This window comes from Poecilia reticulata, chromosome 19, assembly GCF_904066995.2.
Source record: "Poecilia reticulata chromosome 19, P_reticulata-male-v2, whole genome shotgun sequence".
Taxonomy (NCBI): domain Eukaryota; kingdom Metazoa; phylum Chordata; class Actinopteri; order Cyprinodontiformes; family Poeciliidae; genus Poecilia; species Poecilia reticulata.
In genome coordinates, this window is record NC_088848.1 from 21,488,617 (window position 1) to 21,509,613 (window position 20,997).

Below are 20,997 nucleotides of genomic sequence, written 5' to 3' on the forward strand. Positions count from 1 at the left end.
AGTTGCCTGTTTATCCACTTTTCTATGTCTTCCTCATAAAAAAAATGTTTTACATGTATTGCTATTATCTAACAACTATTTATGTTTTTCTGTATCTTCTTTGATGGAGTTTATTGTCAAGCTGACACCGCCCCCTGCTGGCACAAAGATGCTACTTTTTAAAGCAACAGAAATCATCACACCTCATAGTGTCCTATGCTTTTTAGAGGCTTGGTACTCTGCTGCACTTCATAAGCTTTTAAGAAATTTTCCGTCTTGCTCATCATTTGTGTTATGTCATATTACCCAAAGCCGTTTTTTTTTTTTTTTTCATTTTTCCAGAATGAAATATTCCATTACAAAATTCATTACAATTCTAAACATTTTGATCAAAAATTATTTTTGTTTTGATTGAAGTTAGCTTTTGTTTGAATAATAAAACTTTTTTGTGAAAAGTCACTGGAATGTGAAGTTCAGTTTTTATATAATATTTTTAAGTGGAATCATCAATAAACATTGTTAATCCTTTCTGCTGTCTTCAGGCTGTAGATAGCAGTGCGAAAGTTTGTTTTTAAAATAGACTTATTCTGTTGTCATGGAAACAGATTCTGTAATTTAAATAAAAATATAAAAATCTTAGTTCCCCAAAGGAACAACCAGTTCCACTGCACAAGTTGGACAGTCAGGGCTCTAAAGTCCGTCCACATCAAACAAAAGTTGCTAGGGAACGGATAAAAACAAACGGCCTGTGTGGCCAAGTGAGAAATACGTTGACGCTCTAACAGCTTATATTCAGACTCTTTCTTGTGGCCGTTTTTAACAAGAACAATTCTTTCATGGTCTGTGATGCCGTCAGTCCAAAGATCCAGCCTCATTAATCCTGGTAAGTGACCAGATTTGTTGTTTTATACTAAAGTTTCTTGCTGGGTGTTTTTTTTAACTGCGTCGTCATAGAACTAAACTAAGTTCATCTGAGGACCAAGATGAAGCCTGAAGATCATATTTAACCGTCCGTTTTTTCTGACTGCTATCTGTGTTCTGCAGCAGTATGGTCAAGAAGAAGAAAGGCGGTAAAAAGCCCAAGCCACTTACTCTGAAAGCGGTTCAGAAATGTGTGGACTTGACGCTGGACGGCAGACGGAGGCTGGACCTCGGCTACAAAGGCCTCACCACGGTGCCTGCTTGTATCCAAAAGGTGATGGACATTGGTGAACTGAATCTGAGCAGGAACCTGCTGAAGAAGCTCCCACCTTTCATAGAACACTTCGACAGCACCACGGTGTTGGATCTGCACAGCAACTATGTGAGTATGACCGGAAGACAGAGGGGGATTGGTCAGGAGATGAATCCTTTTCACTAGTTGGGAGTCTTTTCGAGACGATTAACTGAAGTAGAACATTTACATTAATGTGATGGAGGAGAGACGTTAGGACACAAAGTTTTTGCTGAAATCCTGCAGAACAGAATGAGCCTTGCATTCCCCCCCCCAACTTTTCAAAGTATAGTGTTTGTGTAAAATCGCTGTTGGTCTCCCAGAGGTTTCAAGTCCATGCATGTGATTTCTGTGGTTTTCTGGATTTAAACTTTAACTGTTAGTGTTGAATTACATCATATGTATTTAAAGTAGACTTCACTTTAAGAAGAAAAATGTTTTCTGAAATATTTAACCATATTATTCAAGATTGAAAAGAAAATATTTTGTGACAAGTGTTCATACCATTTTTTCCATAATTTTTTAAGACGAGTCTTTTTCAGCTTTGCACAGCTACACCAGAGTTTTTCATTTAAACTGGATGGTGAGCATCTGTAAAATCCCGTCTTTTAAATCTTACCACAGATTTCATTTAAAGTCTGGACTCTGAGCCATTCTAGCACATAAATAAGCTTCACTGCATCTCTGGCAGTATGTTTTAGTAAAGTCAAGTCTATTTGTTTTTGCAAACAAATAGACCTGAATTTACATGAGAGTGCACACAACCAACCAAAAAGGAAACATTACACGACAGTGGGAAAATACAGAACAGTGATGACAAGTTTCAGATTTTAAAGTTTAAATCCAGACTAGAATTAGGATGAATTGACTTTTCAGGCGTATTGAAATTGGTGCATTTCACAAAACTGCAATGGAAACACTGTTTCACATCACACGAGTCACATGATCAACAACATGGGGGCGACTGTGGCTCTGTGGGTAGAGTAATCGTCTTGCAATCGCAAGGTTGGAGGTTCGATTCCAGCTTCCTCCTGCCACATGTCAATGTGCCCCTGGGCACCTAACCCCAAATCGCCCACCGATCTGCATGTCAGTGTATAAATGTGTGTTTGTGAGTGCAAATGGGTGAATGTGACTCTAGTGTAAAGTGTTTTGAGTGGTCAAAATGACTGGAAAAGCGCTATATAAGTTCAGTCCATTTAACTGGATGCTACCTCTGCTTAGCATTAGCAGCAGGGTATGTTGTGGTGAACCAGCTACTGGAGAGTGATCGACAGCACCAAAACCCTCCTCCTGGCTGTGATTGGTTGCTTCTGACTGAATAGTGTTTTTCTGCAGTTAGTACTGGGATCAGAGGCAGAGGAGCTCTTTTATTTTTATGCCAGATTATCTGGATTATCTGTCATAATATAATTTTAAAATGTTAAAAGCTTAATAAAATATTCTTTGGTTTTTAGAACCATAATCCCTTAAATTATTCATAAAGGCGTATTACAGTCATGGCAGATTGAAGAAAAAAAAAAAACTTGCCAATAAAACTCACATTTTTAGATTAATCTTAGAAATTTTCCGGAAAACCTTGGGAATTTCAGAGTTTGAAAATTTCCTTTAAAAAAAAACAAAACTAAAATTTTGAAATTAATCTCAGAAATATTCTAGAAAAAACTTGGAATTTAGGAGTTTGAAAATTCAAAATCTTAATGAAAAGAAAACTCACATTTTGAGAATCTTCTAGACAATTTTGGAAATTTGAGTTCGAAAACTAAACATTTTAATTACAAAACACATTTTGAGATTAATTTCTAAAAAAAAAGACTTGAAATTTCTGAGTTTCCTAAAACAATTCCTGAGATTAATCTTAAAATTTTTGTTTTCTTTCTCCAGCACATTTTAGAGTTTTGGAACTCAAAAATGTTTGTCAAATTTTGTGGATTAATCTCAAAATTTCAATTTTATTTCTAGCAAATTTTCGACTTTCAGAGCTGAGAAATTTCCTCTTTTCTTCTAGAAAATGTCTGAGCTTAATCTCAAAATTTCTGGAGTTTTTTTGACGGAAATGTACTCCTTCCACGCCGTCGTAGTTACTCAATTTCCAGATTATGACTCATCTGGTTAGGAAGCGGCAGCTAAACTGTGTGACCATGACTATGTTGCTTCTCTGATTGCAGCTAGATGAAATCCCTCAAACCATCAAAAGCCTTACGGGTCTGACGGTCTTGAACCTGTGCAACAACCGTCTGACGTGCCTCCCCATCGAGATCGGCAAGCTGAGCAACCTCCACATCCTCAACCTGGGACTCAATCAGCTGAAAGCTCTGCCCAACTCCATCGGCAACCTGAAGGAGCTGCGCTACCTCGGCCTGTCCTACAACCGCTTCGTCATCATGCCCACCTGCATCGGCAAGCTGAAGAAGCTGGAGAAGGTCAACCTGGAAGGGAACCCCATCAAATACACGGAGATGCCTGGAGTCAAGAAGTGGTCGAAAGCGGACCGTTTCCACGTGGTCAAGGAGAGCCTTCTGTGTCAGAATTGCCTGGAGACTTTTAAAATCGAAAGGGAGAAGTTGAACTGCACAGACGGCTACGACCTCTAGCCACCCGATGGGGTGGGGGAAAGGAGTTGGTTGACTTTAAAAATGCAATCACGCAACTCACAATGAAGTGAGTGAGAGCATTATTTATCCTCGATCCATTTTAACAGTGGATGCATGTAATGCTGGTTGGGTGAGAGTTGCTTTGGGTTTTTGTTAAAGCACATCTAATATGAATTAATATACACTAATTTAATAAACGATTTGGTTTTTATGCCAACACAAATAAAAATGATTTTCAGAAATAATCAAATATTGGAAGAATATTTAATGTAAAATTTAAGAATACAAAAATAAAAAAATAGTAATATTATACACCAACATTTAAGCTGGGATAAAATGTAAGGATGAACCGGCGTGAAAATTTGGGCCGATATCCGAAATTAGATATTTACTGACATATATATTTTAATACCTTTCGAGACCTTGGGTCGAAAAAATAACTAAAAATAAATTACTTTAGCACTTTTTCTCTGCTTCAGTTAAACTTCCCACAATTCCTTGCTGCATCATCAAGGGATGACCAATCTGTTCTTACATTTCTTTAGATTTTTTGGAATCTTTTTAGCCAACTTTAGGATGCATTTTCTGCATTCTACATCGGTGGTAGTCATCTGCAGAGAAAATTACATTTCTACTTAGGGCCAGATTACTTTGGACAGATCTATTTGTTCTGTAAAACTTTCCAAACACAGGTGGATCACCGTGTTCATGGAGGCTCGACTGTGTAGGTCATAACGCTCAAAGCCTCACATCTGAGATTAAAGAACATTTTCTAAGGCTCAAAAGACTTAAAGAAATAAGCGCTTTAAATGTTACGCTGCATGTTTAATGAATCTAGATATATAAGCTTAACTTTTTTTAATAAAATTATTTTTTTTTTAAATAGGTTTTCTGCAATATTTTAAATCAAATATTTGATATTTAAAACGCAGCACTGCATGTTTTGATAGTTGTAATCCGCTAGAGGGCAGCAAAGGCTGACTGCAGACGCTTTTGGTCACTACCACCTTATTAGATTATTTGCAATAAAAATCCAATCACAGTGAAGGCGTCTTTATTTTTCTGCTTTGTTTTGGGTTCTTATAACAATTGATGTAGGAATGTTGTTTTGACTCTACAGTTTGAAAGGAAACGCAAGTTTTATTTTTTCTCTTTTTATTCATTTCTCACTTTGGATCAATGAGAACAGTATGATGGTCTTTTTGGGCCATTGCAGATACGGGGGGGAAGAAAAGAGGTAGTAAATTTCTGCCAAAAGAACTCCAAAAGTTTGAGATGAATCTCAGAAATTTTCAAGGAAAAAGGAAATTTTCTGCACTCAAAAAGTCAATTTCCTTGTTTTTTTTTTCTTAAATTTGAAACAATTTTTAGCTCTGTTAATGTATTTTCTTTATGCTACACAGCAAAATAACATAATCTGTTAAATTAAATGATAAAAATTTAATTTTCAATATGATTTCACATTATAGGGCATAAATAAATAATTCATTTATTATTTTCTTTAATAAATGAATTTGTCACTTGAAAACAACATTTGTAATTTACTCAGGTTATCTTTGTATGATATTATTTTTCTATTATTTTCTATATTATTTTATTTATGAGTAACAAAAAATAAAAAACAGCCTGTTGGTAGAAAATACATTTTCACAAAACTGAAGGTAAAGAAAGTAGATCTGGAAATCAAAAATATATGAGGAAGGAGGATCATTTTTATAAAAGGTGTGAAAGTACGTTTGAAGGTTTCTTATATTTTTCACAATAAAAAGAAAACAGATGTCGTAAAAAGAGACAGTTGCAAAGACTCAACATTCATTTGAAATGACAGAGAGGAGTAACCGCAGACGGACGGCTGCTATCCTGTCTGCTCCTCTCAGAGTCATTAGTGGATGAAGCCATGGCCCTTTTGCTAATTGTCAGTGACAGAGAACAGGTGGAAGGTAATGGAGGGCAGAACCAGGGTCAGAGAACCAGACAGGCAGCACACGAGGGAGACCGCCACTGGGGAAATACCTGAAAGTCTTCACACAATCCTACTTCTCTCCTCTCTGCACTTAATTCATTCTATTTAAGGATGTGAGATGAGATCAAGTTGATCAGCATTAAATCTTATTAAGCTATATCCTAACTGAAGTTATTCAGTGGCAAAAGTCTCAGCTACCAGTGATGCACACTGTTAGCTAAAAGGTTAGCTGTACTATCCCTAAAGGACAAATCATAAACATCATACTAAAGCTACAATGCTAAACCAACATGGTGTTTAGCAGACGCTAATGCTAATGTGCTAAATTCAAACATCTTAATACCCACCAGGAGACAAAATGAGTGGCAACAATGTATATCTGAGGAGAGGAAAGGAACTGCTGTGTAGACAGCTCTTATTCAAAATAAGAGCATGAATGTAAACATCCAACTACTTCAAAAATTCTTAGGGATTATAACCAAAACTTCAACATACATGTTGAAATTTATTCATGTGAAAGTTTACAAAACCACCAAGTAATTTATCACCTTTGAATTTATTTGGAAAAATCAACTTAGGTGAAGCTAAGTGCGCTAAACGTTTTCAAAGTCAGCAAAATGCTAACCAAAATATTAACCATTAAATGATTGGCAAGAGTGTACTCACCACTAGCTGTGATTTCACTACAAATGTGTGCAAAACTGAGAATATTCAGCTAATGTTAAAAAATAAATAAATCAAAATTCGCAATTGCAGCGTTCCCTTTAAATATATTATGATGCAAAAAGTCTTTCCACCACAGTTTTGCGAAATAAAAGCCATAACTTTTTAATAAAAACATTTTCTTTTTAATTTTCAGGTTGTCATTAAAGGAATTTATTTTCAAAATGTCAAATTGCAAGTTTATATGATCAGCGCAGCCTAACTAATCCAAATACTTTTGAGACTTTGTGACATCTATAAACTGGCTCTTGGTAATATTTGATTTTCTAATTGACAACAGAATTAAGTAAAAATGTGTTTTGAATTAAAGAGTGCCTCACTTTGAATTGCCTTTTTGCTGAAAATGTGCTATATAAATACAATTACCTTACCTCAAATCAACATGCTGTAAAGATATTTACCTCCAAACCATTGGAAAATGTGCTTCTAGATAAAACAAAGTTTATTTTAGATCCCAGCAACCCGTCTGAATTCACTGGCGGCTTAGTTTTAATGCATTTGGTCAGAAGTGATCAATAAGTAATGCTAAGTCAACAGTCACACCTTCAGCAGCCACCCAGCAGTGTGTGTTTTGGAACAGCCCTCCAGCACCACTATGAAATATTAATCATGGTCAGTATCAATATTTTAAAAGGTTTTCCAAACATTGTGGATTCCGAGGCTCTTATTAGCATTCGGAGCGACATCCGTCTTGACATTATGTGACCTCAGATGTCAGGTGACAGAGGAACACAATTCCAGACATCTGAGACGGACAGAGTTATGCTAGCTAGCCTCATTCCACAAGTACACATCTTGGGTACTCTTTATGACATGAATGTTGCAAACCATTGAGCCAAAAACAAGCAATTGTTGACTTTAGGACCAGCAATTTGATCTCCTGGTCACTACTGAAGATGTTATGACTGCCTTAGCTAACCCATTCATACTGTACTCATTAGCTGCGTCTCCAATGACCATGTAATGGCGCCATTTTGAAATTGACATTTTGAAAATACATTTACCGTACTCAATGGAAACATGCCAGTTTCACAAAAAAATAGTTTTTCGATAGAATGTTTTGGCACTAGGATGGGGTGGTTTTGCGGCCATACTGAAACTGGTTTATTTTGCAAAACTGCAATGGAAACACTCTTTTCGCATCACACTAGTCACATGATCAACAACTGGATGTGACCACTGGCACAAGCCACGAAGATGATGATGACAGGAAGTAGTTGGAGGATCATGGCTCGTCAAGTTATTTAATGAGTTATAGTGCGAACAAAATTAGTTGCATGTGATCTGAATTGTGTTCCTTATATAACAGAAACACTGGAATTGTGAAATTGCGTTTTTTTAACATTAGCAGAATAGTGAAGTATATAAAAGGATCCAAACACCAAAAAGGAAAGACCTGGAACTACTGAGAATACACTAAAATGCAAAGGTAAACATAAAGGAATGAAAACATCCTTGTAACAATAAAAGGCACAAAGAAATTAACTGAATATGGTTAGATCTAAGGTAATCAAAAAGGAAACAAAACTCGATGTACACAAGATGGATGGAAAAAAGTCAACAGTAAAACAGAAAACCTCCACCCTGCGTCCAACCCTTCCCATCACTCCAAGCTGCAGAGAAAAGACCCGACTTTGAGACAAGCTCGTCTATAAAAAGCCATGTGGTTATGGCTAAAGAAAAACAGAATTTCTGGTTGTGGGCTGGCTTTTGCTATTTGGGCTTTACAATGTTCTCTTCCCTCTGCTTGCTTTCATTGTCCACCGTTCCAGGGTCTGATGACACCTGATCAATCTGGAGAGAGACAGACCCTGAACCACACCCAGCCTGTAACCCAGTCTCAGTTTTAAACCAAACACCACCTTTAACGGCTTTTTAATAAAAATTGTTCGTTTGGAGTTGTTTCGTTGTAGCTTCTAGTTTCTATTGTTGCAGCTCGTGAGATCCCATCTGTTAGTTTGACTCCATTTAGCTTTGGACTGTGTCTGCTTGGTTTTACCAGCTTGTTATCTTTGCTGTGTGTGTAGATGGTTGGATGTAATGTGTGGGCACACACTCCCCCTCTGGGTCTTTCTCCCTCTTTACTCTGTAATAAGAGCAGCTGTGGCTTACGCGAGGCCAGCTCTGATTCGATTGCAGTGAAACTAAGGCCATTATCCTTTGTACGCCGGAGGAGGGCCAAGCAGCTGCGACAGGAGCAGCGCCAAACGGCAGGTTTCAGGGTTTCCTTCAAAAAGACGGCAGAGTGGAAAAATTTCACAGGTTAGCCTCCTAACAAGCAAAGAAAGGTACATTTTACACATGATACCATGGGCAAATCCTCCGAATCAAATTGCCCTGAGAGCAAACAGAAATAAGCTTCAAAGGTGATTCTCAAGCAAATATAAATTAACTCTTTGTGGCTGATGCCAAATACTAAACTTGTCTCAATATTTATTTATTTTTGCTGATCCATAGGAGATTTTTAAAAATTTGAAGGTACTGCCATTACAGATACAAATTTTGCTCAATTTTATGTTCAAATAAAGCAAAACCTACTTTAGATACATTTTTCAGATTGCTCTCCCAAACTTATTATTCTGTGTTTCAGGAGGACTGGTGAGATTACACTCATCATAAACTGAATTACAGTTCATTAAAAGCTATCTCTGTAGATAACTGGTCTATGATAATGGCTGCTATTCAGACAGCAATCTGTAAACCATGGAGTGCCACAAGGCAGTTGTCTTGGTCCAATTATATATGCAATATTAAAAACTCCTGTACTTCTCTCTGATGGTAGGTCATTTGTGAGTTTATTTCATGGTAAAAATGGTTATAGGGTGATGACTGGTCGGCTGCACAGACAAAAATGCAAACCAAACTTTTTATTGTAAATCTTTTAATGAAGACAGAAGACGGCGATGGGAAGCAGCTGTCAATCATGAGGACTGGAATCCATTGATGTATTTGCAGATTTGCAGCGACCGCATTTTTATAAAAGATAAATGTTCATATACTTCATACTCAAGTAAGTTTAGTAAGATATAATCAAATATTACATTATGGAGAAGGTATGGGTCATTGTACCAATTCTGTATTAAAGAGCTTTTTGTTGGTTAGCACTGAGAAAAGGCCCTCCCATCATCTAGCCTACTATGTACAGAAAAACTTGTAAGCATCTAGACTTTTTTACGCTTTTAAGTCTGCTCTGGTCTAAGGGGAAACAGCATTTATGATTTTGTGGTGTAAATGTATTGTGAATTTAGGAAGATTTGATCAAATCAACAAACTTCAGGGGTAGAAGTTATAGGTAAGTTTCTAAGCTAGCTAGTTCCAACATTTGTAAATACCGCAGTCTATGAGCCCAACCTGCATATGCTACTTCCAAAGATAAATTAGCTAGACTTGAGCAAGTAGAAGACGTGGTGATACTGGCAAAGACAACAAGGACAAACCATCACAGTCTCACCGTTCAATACTCCTGTTCCTCATTTCCGATGTCTGTCATAGCGCCTCGACAACAGCTTTTGTATTTGTCTGCTTTTTGAAACTACTTCACATTTCTACCATTCCATCTAAAATTGCTTTCCATGTTCCATTTTCAGTATGCCTCTTATTCCAGCTTAGCACCAAGAATGTGACAGTCGTACTCCATGTCATGGTTACCGCTCTATTGGCGGCTATTGAAACTCTTGACTCTTGCTGCAGCCGTCGCCTCGTAAATCTTCCCCAAACTCATAAATATGCTTTGGTTCAGACCTCTCAAGGCTGTGATTATCAAGTTACTTGGAAAAAACTTACTGCATTTTTGCTTTCCACTCAACTTTCCAACTGTAAGTTTGAATGCAACATTCAGTGAACATCCAGCTCCTTTAACCATAACATGTCCAAATGTTTGACTGATGCAACAATCAACTCATGAGGAGTCTTCCTCATGACTGTCAGCCTTATTATACCAATTCTATATTAAAGATTTTTTTGTATTGGTTGTCTGTAAATATTAAAATATATAGACTCCAGAACATGTCATTTGTGTTTATTTGCTCTATATGGTATGCATTTAACTGAAGAACTACTTTTCAACTAAAAGTTAGCGCATCAAAGTTGGTGAGTTATTGATTTCTCTACGCTCCTCTTCTTTCTAAGCTCAGCCCTTCCTCTCAGTTTCTTCAGTTAACTACCGGCTGCTGCAGCTCAAGGTGACAGGAAGCTGCTGGAGGGGACCATTTTTTTCCCTCTGCCCTCCCGGTTGTTCAGAGACGTCCCATAGGAACACCGGGAGGCTCTAATTACGACATATTGTCTAAGCCGGCGTTTGCTCTTGTCCTGAAGTGAAGGTTCTCCGGCTAAAACAAAACCGAGGTACTCTGTTAAAGATGAGGATGGATTTGGGTTTTTTTTCTATTCATGGCAAATGAATAGAAAAAAAAAGAAATCTAGACCTTTGCATGTGTGCACATTTTGTCGGTGGTGGACACTTCCTCACTTCCCACAGGCGGGGATGTAAAGCTATGAATAATGTAACAGGGAGGGGCGGAGGACCACTGGGTGTGGGCAGAAAAAAAAAAAGCTGTAGTTGTTCCTCCTTCCTTCCCTCACCGCCCCCGTTTTCTTTCCATTCTCCTCCCCTCGCCACGGTTCACCCAACCCCCTAGCAGCCGGCCGCACTGCAGAAGGTCAGAAGAGGAGAAGAAGAGGAGAGAGGCAAGGCAGGGGTGGGGTGTGTGTGTGTGTGTGTGTGTGGACGTTCGGGAATATGCCGAGGGGAGAGCGATGACAACCATGCTGAGCCCAAAGATCAGACAGACCAGGAGAGGTAGGTCGCTTTTCCCTTCACGTTGTTCCCTGACAGCTGCAGCATCACCATCTGCTCTGCGCTCAGTTGGTTCAAACGAGTCAGAGACGCACAGATTTTCATGCAACTTTTAAGCATTTTGTGATAACAGTTTAAATTAAGATGAAACTGCGTCTGCAGAAACACTTTTAGTTGTCATATTTTCTCCTGCCCACGCAGGAAACCTCCTGATTTGCATTTGCGTTTTACTCCAGCTGGATGCTGGTGCTGGTGTGTGTATGCGCGCGAGTATGTGTGTGTGTGTGTTTTACAGGGAGAGAGCAGCATCTCTGGTTCCATCAGCACCACGAGTTTGCTGTCACACACCAAAACACGCGTGTGTGTGTCCCTGGCGATGGATTTATTAATAAAGCGTGTGGATGCAAGTCTTCCTTCCTCTCTTGGCACTAATCTCCATGACGACAATTATAGAGCTGGATCAGATTAAGTTGAAATGAATTGGTCCTCTTCATAAATGGGAGCGTGATGATCAAACCGTCTGCTGTAGTGGTGTAAAATTGGTGACAAAGTGGATTAAATCATATTTGCATAAATGCGCAAAGTGATTTTAGACATCATGGCTCAATTACATAAAACTAAAATAAGTTGCTTAACAATCATGTTGGTTTACCATGTGTTTAAATAACAATCCGCAAGAATTCACTCTTTTCTTTTTTTTGAAGATCAGTAACTTAATTATCTCCTTGCTTTATTTCTAACGTAGCGAAAGCAAACGGATTAAAACGTTGGTGCGATTCTGCCAGAGAAGCATCTACTCTGGCGTCGCTCCGGTAAATTGCAGCCCGTGCGCTGACAGCGCCACATTTGCCGCACGAGGCGCATGAAAAAGCGAGAGTGTGACAGACGTAGCAGGGAGTAACGCCTGCTGAGGCAGAGGTCAGAGCAGTTCAGAGCGCTAACCACAGAGCACGTGCTGGTAAGTAATTGAACCGCTTACGATGTCACATCAAAAACGTCAAGGAAAAGATGTAAGCGTAACCGTGTAATTATCTGATATTGACGTTAAAGGGAAGATGGTGGAATATTTATTACCTAGGAGGTTGAATGGGCTCTTTTCACCTCTTTAAACTCTAAATATTGGCTTTAAAACATTTTTATTTTGATTGTGGAGCTGCGTATTAAAGACACAACATATCCAGCTAATAACACGATACACAATACTGGACTCCCAGGAGTACCAGAGATTTTAGGTATAAATCAGTATCAGTATTACAAATCATAACCGGAGCTTCAAAGAGTCTGTAGTACCTACAGCAGAATATCTTAGTCTAGGTTTGACTGGCATTATTTTTGGTTGTCTAAATGTAAAGTGGTTCTAATGATGGAAGAAAATATCAAAAAATCTTTTTTCCCCACAAATAAATCTGGAATTTTGCAAACAGTGTAGAGATTTTGTAGAAAGTCATTAAAAACATTAATCTGCTTCTGCCAGCCAGTGGAGGCTGATCAATAGTGGAGTAGTGTTTCCTCTTTGGTTGGTCAAACACAAGCAACATTATTTTTTTTTAAATAACATGCAAATGTATTCACAATTCATACTCCTATTACAATGTTATCTTTTTGAGATACCCATCAAGAAAAAAAACTGCTCAATTGGGTGAAAATATATTTAAAGCTAAAGTTTTAAATAAGTGAATACAAAGTTTAGCTTAAAAAACACTGCCAATGCTAATTTTTAAATTAGCAGTACAAAATCTAGAAATATGGCTCAACATGGCTTGCGCAGACTGTGCTGGCTTGTTTTATGTTTACTATATTAAAGAACGGTGGTACTACCATCAAACACAACTTCTATTCTATTTATGGTAGATTAAACTACAATAATTTAACCATATTACGTTTTATTATGGATTCTTGGGTCAAACATCGATATAATTAGCCATCTAGCTTCCCAGAAAGCTTTCTGGTTTTCTAACTAGCTAATTAACTTTTAGCTGGCTTGGTAGATACTTTTTGTATAAATTGGTGCAATGATCTTATTCTGTCTTTAGTGTTTATTTAAATCTAAAAAAAAAAAAAAAGAAGGTTTAAATGAAAAAGCATTTTCGTGTAACACAAAACAACTAGCTACGGCTTGTGTCAAAATCCCTTTTGAATCACTTCAGAATCACGTTTTTAGAAACATTAAGATCTGAGAATAGTTTGAGACAAATGGCCCATAGAGGTTTATTTTTAATCAACAACAGCCCCATCCTACAGTGGAGAAAAAAAAATCCCACTGCTGTGGCTTCAGTAATCTCTTCAAATGTCAACATTTTGAAGCTGTAATGGGTTTCGTGGTGCAGTGGCTGGCACCAGGAATGAAGCAGCAGCTGTAATTGCCCACATATCAGCTGCTTCTCCCTCACGCTGCGTTTTTGATCTACGTTTCCATGGTTTTATGATCAAAGTGTTACAGTGCAGCACCACGCTGACTTTCTGTTTTTTCCGAGGCATGTGACTGAAAACTGACGGATCTGGGTTCTGTAAGCAAGAGTGTGGATTTAAAAATAAATAAATAAATATCACACAGATAATGTGGATGTGGGGGATGATTTAATGCACACACTCACTGCTGCAGATCTGTTCCACTTCACTGCAGGTTTCAAATAACAGGCGTGTATGTCAACTGCCACACCTCCAGAAAGTCAAGGGTTGATGCCACACGCAAACAGAAACACACGCACACACACACATGCACACGCACGCACACGCGCGCAACACATGCATTAATCAGTATGAGATAGCTGGATGTTCCAGTCTGATGCACCTGTAACTCTCTCCGCCGGTTTCCCCAAGCCATAAATCACCGAACAACAACTAGATTAGCCAAATTAAATTCCTCCACCATGCCAATGTGAACAGCTGCGTGTATGTGCATCCATATATGCAATGCAGCTTTCTGTGTCATTTTCTCTAGCCTTTGTAGAGAACCCACTTTAAGTTACTAATGGGGATTCAGCTCTCTGGTGTGCATAGAAGCCATTTACTGCTGGTGATAAATATACAACTCCATGATGTATGAGGTGGGACTGTAGAGACCTAAAGCATGCAGGAATGTTGCATCAGATATCATAACATTTGGGTTTTGTTGTAAGCATGTGGGTGACCATTTGTGCACATGGCAACAGATTCTCATGTGCCACAAATGAGTCCAGTTGCTCTGCGGCTGCCAGTTCAGAAACTGATTGAACAATTGAGAATTAAAAGAATTATTCTAGAAGAGTACCAATATAGAATCTCAAACTATCCATAATAAATTCAACATGGAGAAATGCTCTAATCAGCCATGTCTTGGTGAATCTGGTAGTGCATTAAAGAGGTTCGAAAATGATTGCTAGGTGATGCATCCTGGAGTCTGTTTAATAGGTATATTTTTTACATGCATCAAACGCAGCCAATGGTTTTTGGCTTTATGATTAGTCAACCACTGAAGACCATTTGTACCCATCTCTAGTCAGTTTTAAGATTGAGAAGATTGGCAAAAGTCACAACTTCAGGGCTAAAGTACAAAAGAAATCTTGGTTTGGATACTCTATATAAATGCACTGATGTTAAAACCTTGCAAGGTCACTTCCATTGGCAAAAGGTCCATTGTCTCTACCCACACCAAACAGCTTTGTCGGTGACCATCTTCAGCGACCACTGGCAAGAAGTCAGCAGCCCATCACAAGGCAACAAAGAGACACGACAACTATGCAAAAACAGACTCCTTCCAAAGAGAAATTTAGAGAAACCAATGAACCTAACAGTCGTGTTTTTTGATTGTGGGAGGAAGACAATATTAAAACATGTTGGTAGAATTAAATTGTCAGATGTGTTTTCACAAACACTGAGCAAATTTGGAAGGCTGGATGACTGGGTCAAAGTATCTGCGAAAATGCAACTTATCTGCAGTGGTCAGAATCTTTTAAAAGTTGTCCATGAACCGACGACTGGGTGGCCAGGATTGTTGTGTGCGTCATGATGAGTCGTAGAGAGAAACCTCAAGCAAAAGGAATAAATGATAGGTGGCAGGAAGGTAAGTACAGATGAACTGCGAAGATACTTTGAGAGTTGAAGAGGAACAACAGAAAACACAAGGAGAGCCTGGAATGAAGCTAGGAGCATGAAGAACTAGAAACTCAATGAACTGAGGGCAATAAAATCCAAATTCCAACTAAACATGGAAGCATGAGGGTTGTGAAAGCTGGCTTCTGTGGTCCGATCCAACAGACTACCTACTGTAGTTCAAACTTCGGAAAAAGTCTTTGCTGGTTCTGATGAATAGATGACAGAACCCAATATCAGTTTGTTCTATACGGAGCTGCATAGCAGGATGCCAGTTAGGGTACAAGTGATCTTCCCTTATGGCTGTGGTCTCCTGATTAGAAAAGGATTTTACCACACAGTCAATAAATCAGAAATGGTTTGAACTGTACAACAATGAAGTGTTGATCAAAATCAAACATTTGTGGGAGGTACTGGACAGGCAGGTCCAGTCCATGGATGCCCATCTCGCAACTTAAACTGACCCAAAATCAGTTTTAGATTTGAGAAATGCATTTGTGGGAAAACAAACTATTAAAAATTCCATGTCGGGATGCTGTGGTAGCGCAGAGGTCAAGCACAACCCAAGTAAGGATGGGCTAGATAAATGATAATGCCATTTTGAAACCATGTTTCAAGTTATATGATGTAATAATAATGCAAGAACACATTCTCAAAGATCAATAATCTTTAAATTGTAATGAACACTTAGCACTGGAACTGGAAGACATTCTAAATATCAAAAAATGTATAAAATATAAATAATATAATGAATAATGAAGTCTCTAAACAAAAACTGTCCTTCAAAAACACAAAAAAGTGTGTGTGTGTGTGTGTGTGTGTGTGTGTGTGTGTGTGTGCGTGTGTGTGTGGGGGGGTGTGCGTGTGTGTGTGCGTGTGTGTGTGCGTGTGTGTGCGTGCGTGTGCGTGTGTGTGTGTTGGGGGAGGGGGGGGCTTTGTTTTTCGGGGGTGTGGGGGTTGGTCGAGACCAAAGCACCAGACTGGAGACTTAAGTTTTTGGTAGAAAGAGAGAAAAAAGAAAAATAAATCATGCAACTAGAAATTATTACGCTCGTTTTAATTGATCAAGCAATTAATTACTGTGTAGAGCAAAACTGGGGACATTAATCTGCCCTCTTTCATTGGACTTAAAGGATCTGCTGCTGCAACATCTTGATGCTAAACATCAGCTCACACCTTCAGAGTTTTAGTGGAGGTTTTGCCTCTGTTGGTTTTGACACACTATTTTGGAAGAGTTCATCTGTTATTCCTGGATGTTGCACTCCCTACCTACAAACCCTGAAAAATCATTGCACATAGGCATAAATCATTCCTGAGAGGGCAAATCTAGGTCTAGAGTAAGTACATCTGCAAACAACCCAGGATGAAACAGAGCCTTTGACTCGACCCATCCTTAATTTGCTGTTGAGGACATGTTTCACAGAATAGCCATGATTGTGCCCAAAAGCTGTTCCTACAATAAAAGTGCCTCCCTTTCAGAGTTGTAGTTCATTGTTGCAGAAGTAACCACAGAACAGTTCCACCCAAAACCCGAGGAAGGTCTGAATCACTCTGCATAGAAGGTCCAAATTTGTGGAGTGGGCAGTCAGGCTTGGCACACACAAACATGCAGAATTAAAAATCAGTTGTGACTCAGGGGTGAATCATCCAAGTATGTTCCACTCAGGCTATGATCGGCGCGGCTCACGTGTTGAACAAAGGAGGCATTTTGTGTGGATCCTGGGAGGGTGAAGAGAGATGAAACAATGAAGGGGAGATAAATGGATGGGCCGACTGGGGTGGGGAAGGTAACAGTCATGGTAAGGGAATATGACTGAAAGTTTAGTAGTGCTTGTTTAACTACGTCTCTGCATGTGTGGACCATGTGTACAAACATGGTAATGAAATGGTCTTGATAAGAAAACTGCCCTAAAAATCCATTTGCTAATTTGAAGGTTCTGGCAGTAGGACAGCAATGTAAGAAAAGAACCATAGATATTTGCTTGGGCATTAAAAAAGCCTTTGAGCAACAGATATATCTAGATAACAAAAAAGTGTATGAAAAAAGCTTTTGCAGCAAAGGGGCATCAGAAAACAGAGATGGTGTCTCAGGTTTCAGATTTGGACTCAATTTTGAGTTCAGAAGAATTTGGACTTGACTTAGACTTGATTGTAAAGACTCAAGATTCACTTAAACTCATGGCCTACAACTCTATTTTTTGGCTCCTTTTCAGCTGATCTGTTTTATGGTATTTGTGTTTTTATTGGCCAGGTTTTATTTTATGAACCTGTACAGCACTTTACAGACTTTGGGGTCTAAAGGTCGACTGATTGACAAACTTTATCTGATGTAATCAAGAGTCAATGCAAACCAGTATTCACACTGCAGACATTTGGATTGCTGCATAATGTCCTATTGAAGGATGCACTTAATTTATTGAACAGAGTTGTTTTGTGGATCATCTGCTATTATTGGTTCATTGCATGTTTCACCTGTCCAAGTTAGCTGTAGCTTCCTAATATTTGACCGTACTTAAGACTTCCCACTGTCTTTAGAGACTTGAGCCCTAATTCCGCTTATCCTCTCAAAAATTTGAGACATGACTTGAACTTGATAAAAGTTACTGTAGACTCTGGAAAAACAAAAAATAGCAGTACATTGATAGTTTCCTGACCGATCGCGATCACAACCTTTGAAAAGTCTGACCTGCTGATTATGATAAATTTTTTTGTCTGAACTGTTGCTAAAAATAGTAAGAAAAATTGCCAAGTTGGTAACAGTAGGGTGACTGTAAATGTGCAGACATGACTTGGCGGGTCGGTCTGTCGGTCAAACCTCTCTTAAAGCAGAGCAGAAGATGACAGTGGTTGATTTTAGACCTATGCAGAGGCAGATAAGATTAGTGGGTAAGATCAGCTTCAAACGCAAGTATCAGCCAATCACAGAGTTCTTAAAACTAAGGAAATCAATGCTGATTTATCTGTTCACCCCTATTGGAAATCAGTTTCCACATTCATCCCTAAATAGAATTATTTTTTTTAAACTCTGCTAAGTCATGGTAAAGGTAACATACTCTGTCCTGTCCTGTAGAATATTGAATTGCATGACCTTTATCCCAATACACAAGCACTATTCAGAGTGTAGTGATTCAAAAGCATCACGCATACTTCCAAGATGCGAAGACTATATTCCACCAAATTCTCAAACAGCATGACATCATCATAAGCTCGGGCTTTCCAGCAACAAACAGTTCAAGCTCAATAGACACTAAAATTTAGCTTTTCTGTTAGATACACTCCCAGTATGTTTGGTGTCGTTCAAAAGACGAGTGTCTAGAAAAGGACCTGGTTAGCACAGTTAAGTAAGGTGGACAATGTGATACTCTGGGCCTGTTTATCTTGCCAGAAAAGTTAAAAACCATCATCACTGTGTCTTTCAGCAAGAAAATGGTCCAAAACACAGGAATAGTTCACCAGAAGAAAAACAAAATATGCCTTCTCACTCCTCTGATCTAAACCCTACAGAAGACTTTTGGAGTATGCTAATTAGTAGCATGCTTTAGAGAGGACCTAGAACTCTGGACAATTGGCAAATGAAACATTTGGGAAACAATAGCAACAGGGTGACTAAAGGTTTTTTGAAGTGAAATTCTACTCATCTGATAAAATGTTAATTCAATTTAAAGTTTTCTTTTAACTTTATCAGAGCTGCCAATAGGTATGGACACCACATTATGTTCATTCAGTTTGGCTCCAGTGTCTTGGTAACTCAGGTATGCTTTGGTGTATTTTTAATGTCTTTGCTGATTATTTGTTTTATTGGTTTTTATTGGAGTGAAATAGTCCTCCATCTAACTTGGAATGCAATTATCAAGAGCCGAGGCAACGGGGAATCATTTCATAAACACTATTACACAGGGACTTGTGTTGTCTACTGTACTATGAGCCACCATGGAAAGACAAAACCAATTTAAATGTAAATTAGCAACAGCAAAGAATGAAACCTGCTTTATTATGCTTATAAGTGACTCTGTTCTCATAAAAATGCAACATTTATTTATTTACACATATAAAACATTTGGCCAATGAGAGTTTGCCCATAATACAAGAACTGATATGTTTGGCAAGGAATCCTTAAGAACGGCGCTGCCAGAGAAGCTGATGGGCTCTTAAGGGGGTTTTGAATAGACCCAAGTGGCTGAGCGTAAGAAGGGAAAGTAATTAAATTTCAAGTAGGAGAAACAGAGCGTGACAATGCAGAGAGGGAAGAATAAAGATGTTGGTAAGGTTGGAATTATAGGAGAAACACCTTGGTAAAGGGACAGCGTTCATTTTAACTTTTCGCACCACAAACTTACACAATTTTGGGGAGACTGTTAAGTTGTATTTATTCGTTTAAGCAAAGAGGATGCAAGACTTGTGCTTCTCTTTGTTGCCAATTTTATTTAAGTTTTAAACAAAATTCTTATTGGTTTATTAAATGACATGTCATGTTCCTGTCTCAATTATTCAAGCATCATATCAATTAAGATTGTTCATTTACGGAGTGTTGTACTCACACCCAGTGCAGGTGACCACACCCATTTCAAGCATGACAAAACATGTTTTTACCTCAACAGGACTTTGTGATAGATCAACACAAATAATTGTGTAATGAATAATTGTAAAATGGAAGCAAATCCCACTTTCTTCAAATAATCTGAAACGTGTGACTTGCATTTGGTGTGTGCGTGCGTGCGTGCGTGCGTGCGTGCGTGCGTGCGTGCGTGCGTGCGTGTGTGTGTGTGTGTGCGCGTGTGTCTGTGTGTGTAGGGGTGCGTGTGTGTGTGTAGGTGTAGGTGTGTGTGTGTGTGTGTGTGTGCGTAATTAATCTATGTCACACTTTTTGACTTAAGTTACTGAAAATCTAATATTTTAAAAATATCCTAATTAAGGGTGGAACTCTTGAATTAGTTTTTATGAGTTACATTGATTTTAATGAGTTAAAAATTGTATGGCAATTAATCACTTTTTTCTTTAAACATACAAATGTTCTGGGTGGAACCCTTGTGTTTACGTGCTTCTGGAACATCCACAAATATTGCACACAAGCAACATCAAACAACAGTCCCACTGCTAATTCTAATTCATTGAGACGACTTTCTAACCCACTCGAAGTTGTGTTGCTAAGAGCTGCATCCCTGACCTGTGTTCCTTTGCTTTACATTTACTTTTGTGCCAATCCCTTTAATTCACCAGAAAAATAAATAAACAAATAAATAAATAAAACTACATTAAAGTTGGAGCAACATGTGAAGAAAAGCATACTTCTGTAAGGCTCTGAAAACATATTTAGGTCGTCTTGGTACCTAAGAAATAGCACAATGCTATGCCATTGGGCAAAGCTAGCTATATTAATACTAGCCTTACAGTTAGCATATCAGATGTAAAGTGAAAGACTACATTACAGAGATTACACGCCCATTATAAAGAGAAGGCATCCGGTAGCTTCCTCCAGCACATTAATCATTACTGCCTCACTAGAGGTTGCCATAGTAACAATTGATTAACAGTGGGCAAAGATTACTACTAGACTGCATTTAGCTTAATTTAAATAGAAAATTGACACTACTTTCACCAGTGCTAAGACTGTTCTATCATTTCATCTATTGTATTTCTGAGTCCAGCTTAAGCGGTTTAA

General features: G+C 38.4%; 2 protein-coding genes and 1 long non-coding RNA gene across 4 annotated transcripts in view; 2 read left to right on the plus strand and 1 right to left on the minus strand.

Annotated features, from left to right (window-relative positions):
* LOC108167289 (uncharacterized) overlaps positions 1-20,997 on the minus strand; it is a 98,923-nt gene that overhangs the window by 76,373 nt on the left and 1,553 nt on the right. The window lies entirely within an intron of this gene.
* On the plus strand, positions 644-4,843 carry lrrc18b (leucine rich repeat containing 18b). Of its 2 annotated transcripts, none has more exons than XM_008437938.3 (3): positions 644-862; positions 1,027-1,282; positions 3,361-4,843. In XM_008437938.3, the coding sequence occupies exons 2-3, from the start codon at positions 1,028-1,030 to the stop codon at positions 3,784-3,786; spliced, it is 681 nt and encodes a 226-aa protein (XP_008436160.1). In that variant the 5' UTR covers positions 644-862; position 1,027; the 3' UTR covers positions 3,787-4,843. The 2 variants fall into 2 exon arrangements, with proteins under 2 accessions (XP_008436160.1, XP_008436159.1); XM_008437937.3 differs by having other exon boundaries at positions 645-862; positions 1,024-1,282.
* arhgap22b (Rho GTPase activating protein 22b) overlaps positions 10,931-20,997 on the plus strand; it is a 35,183-nt gene continuing 25,116 nt past the window's right edge. The window contains exon 1 of the mRNA XM_008437934.3: positions 10,931-11,270. Coding sequence (XP_008436156.1) covers positions 11,228-11,270 — 43 coding nt within the window. The 5' untranslated portion in view covers positions 10,931-11,227. The remainder of the gene's footprint in view (positions 11,271-20,997) is intronic.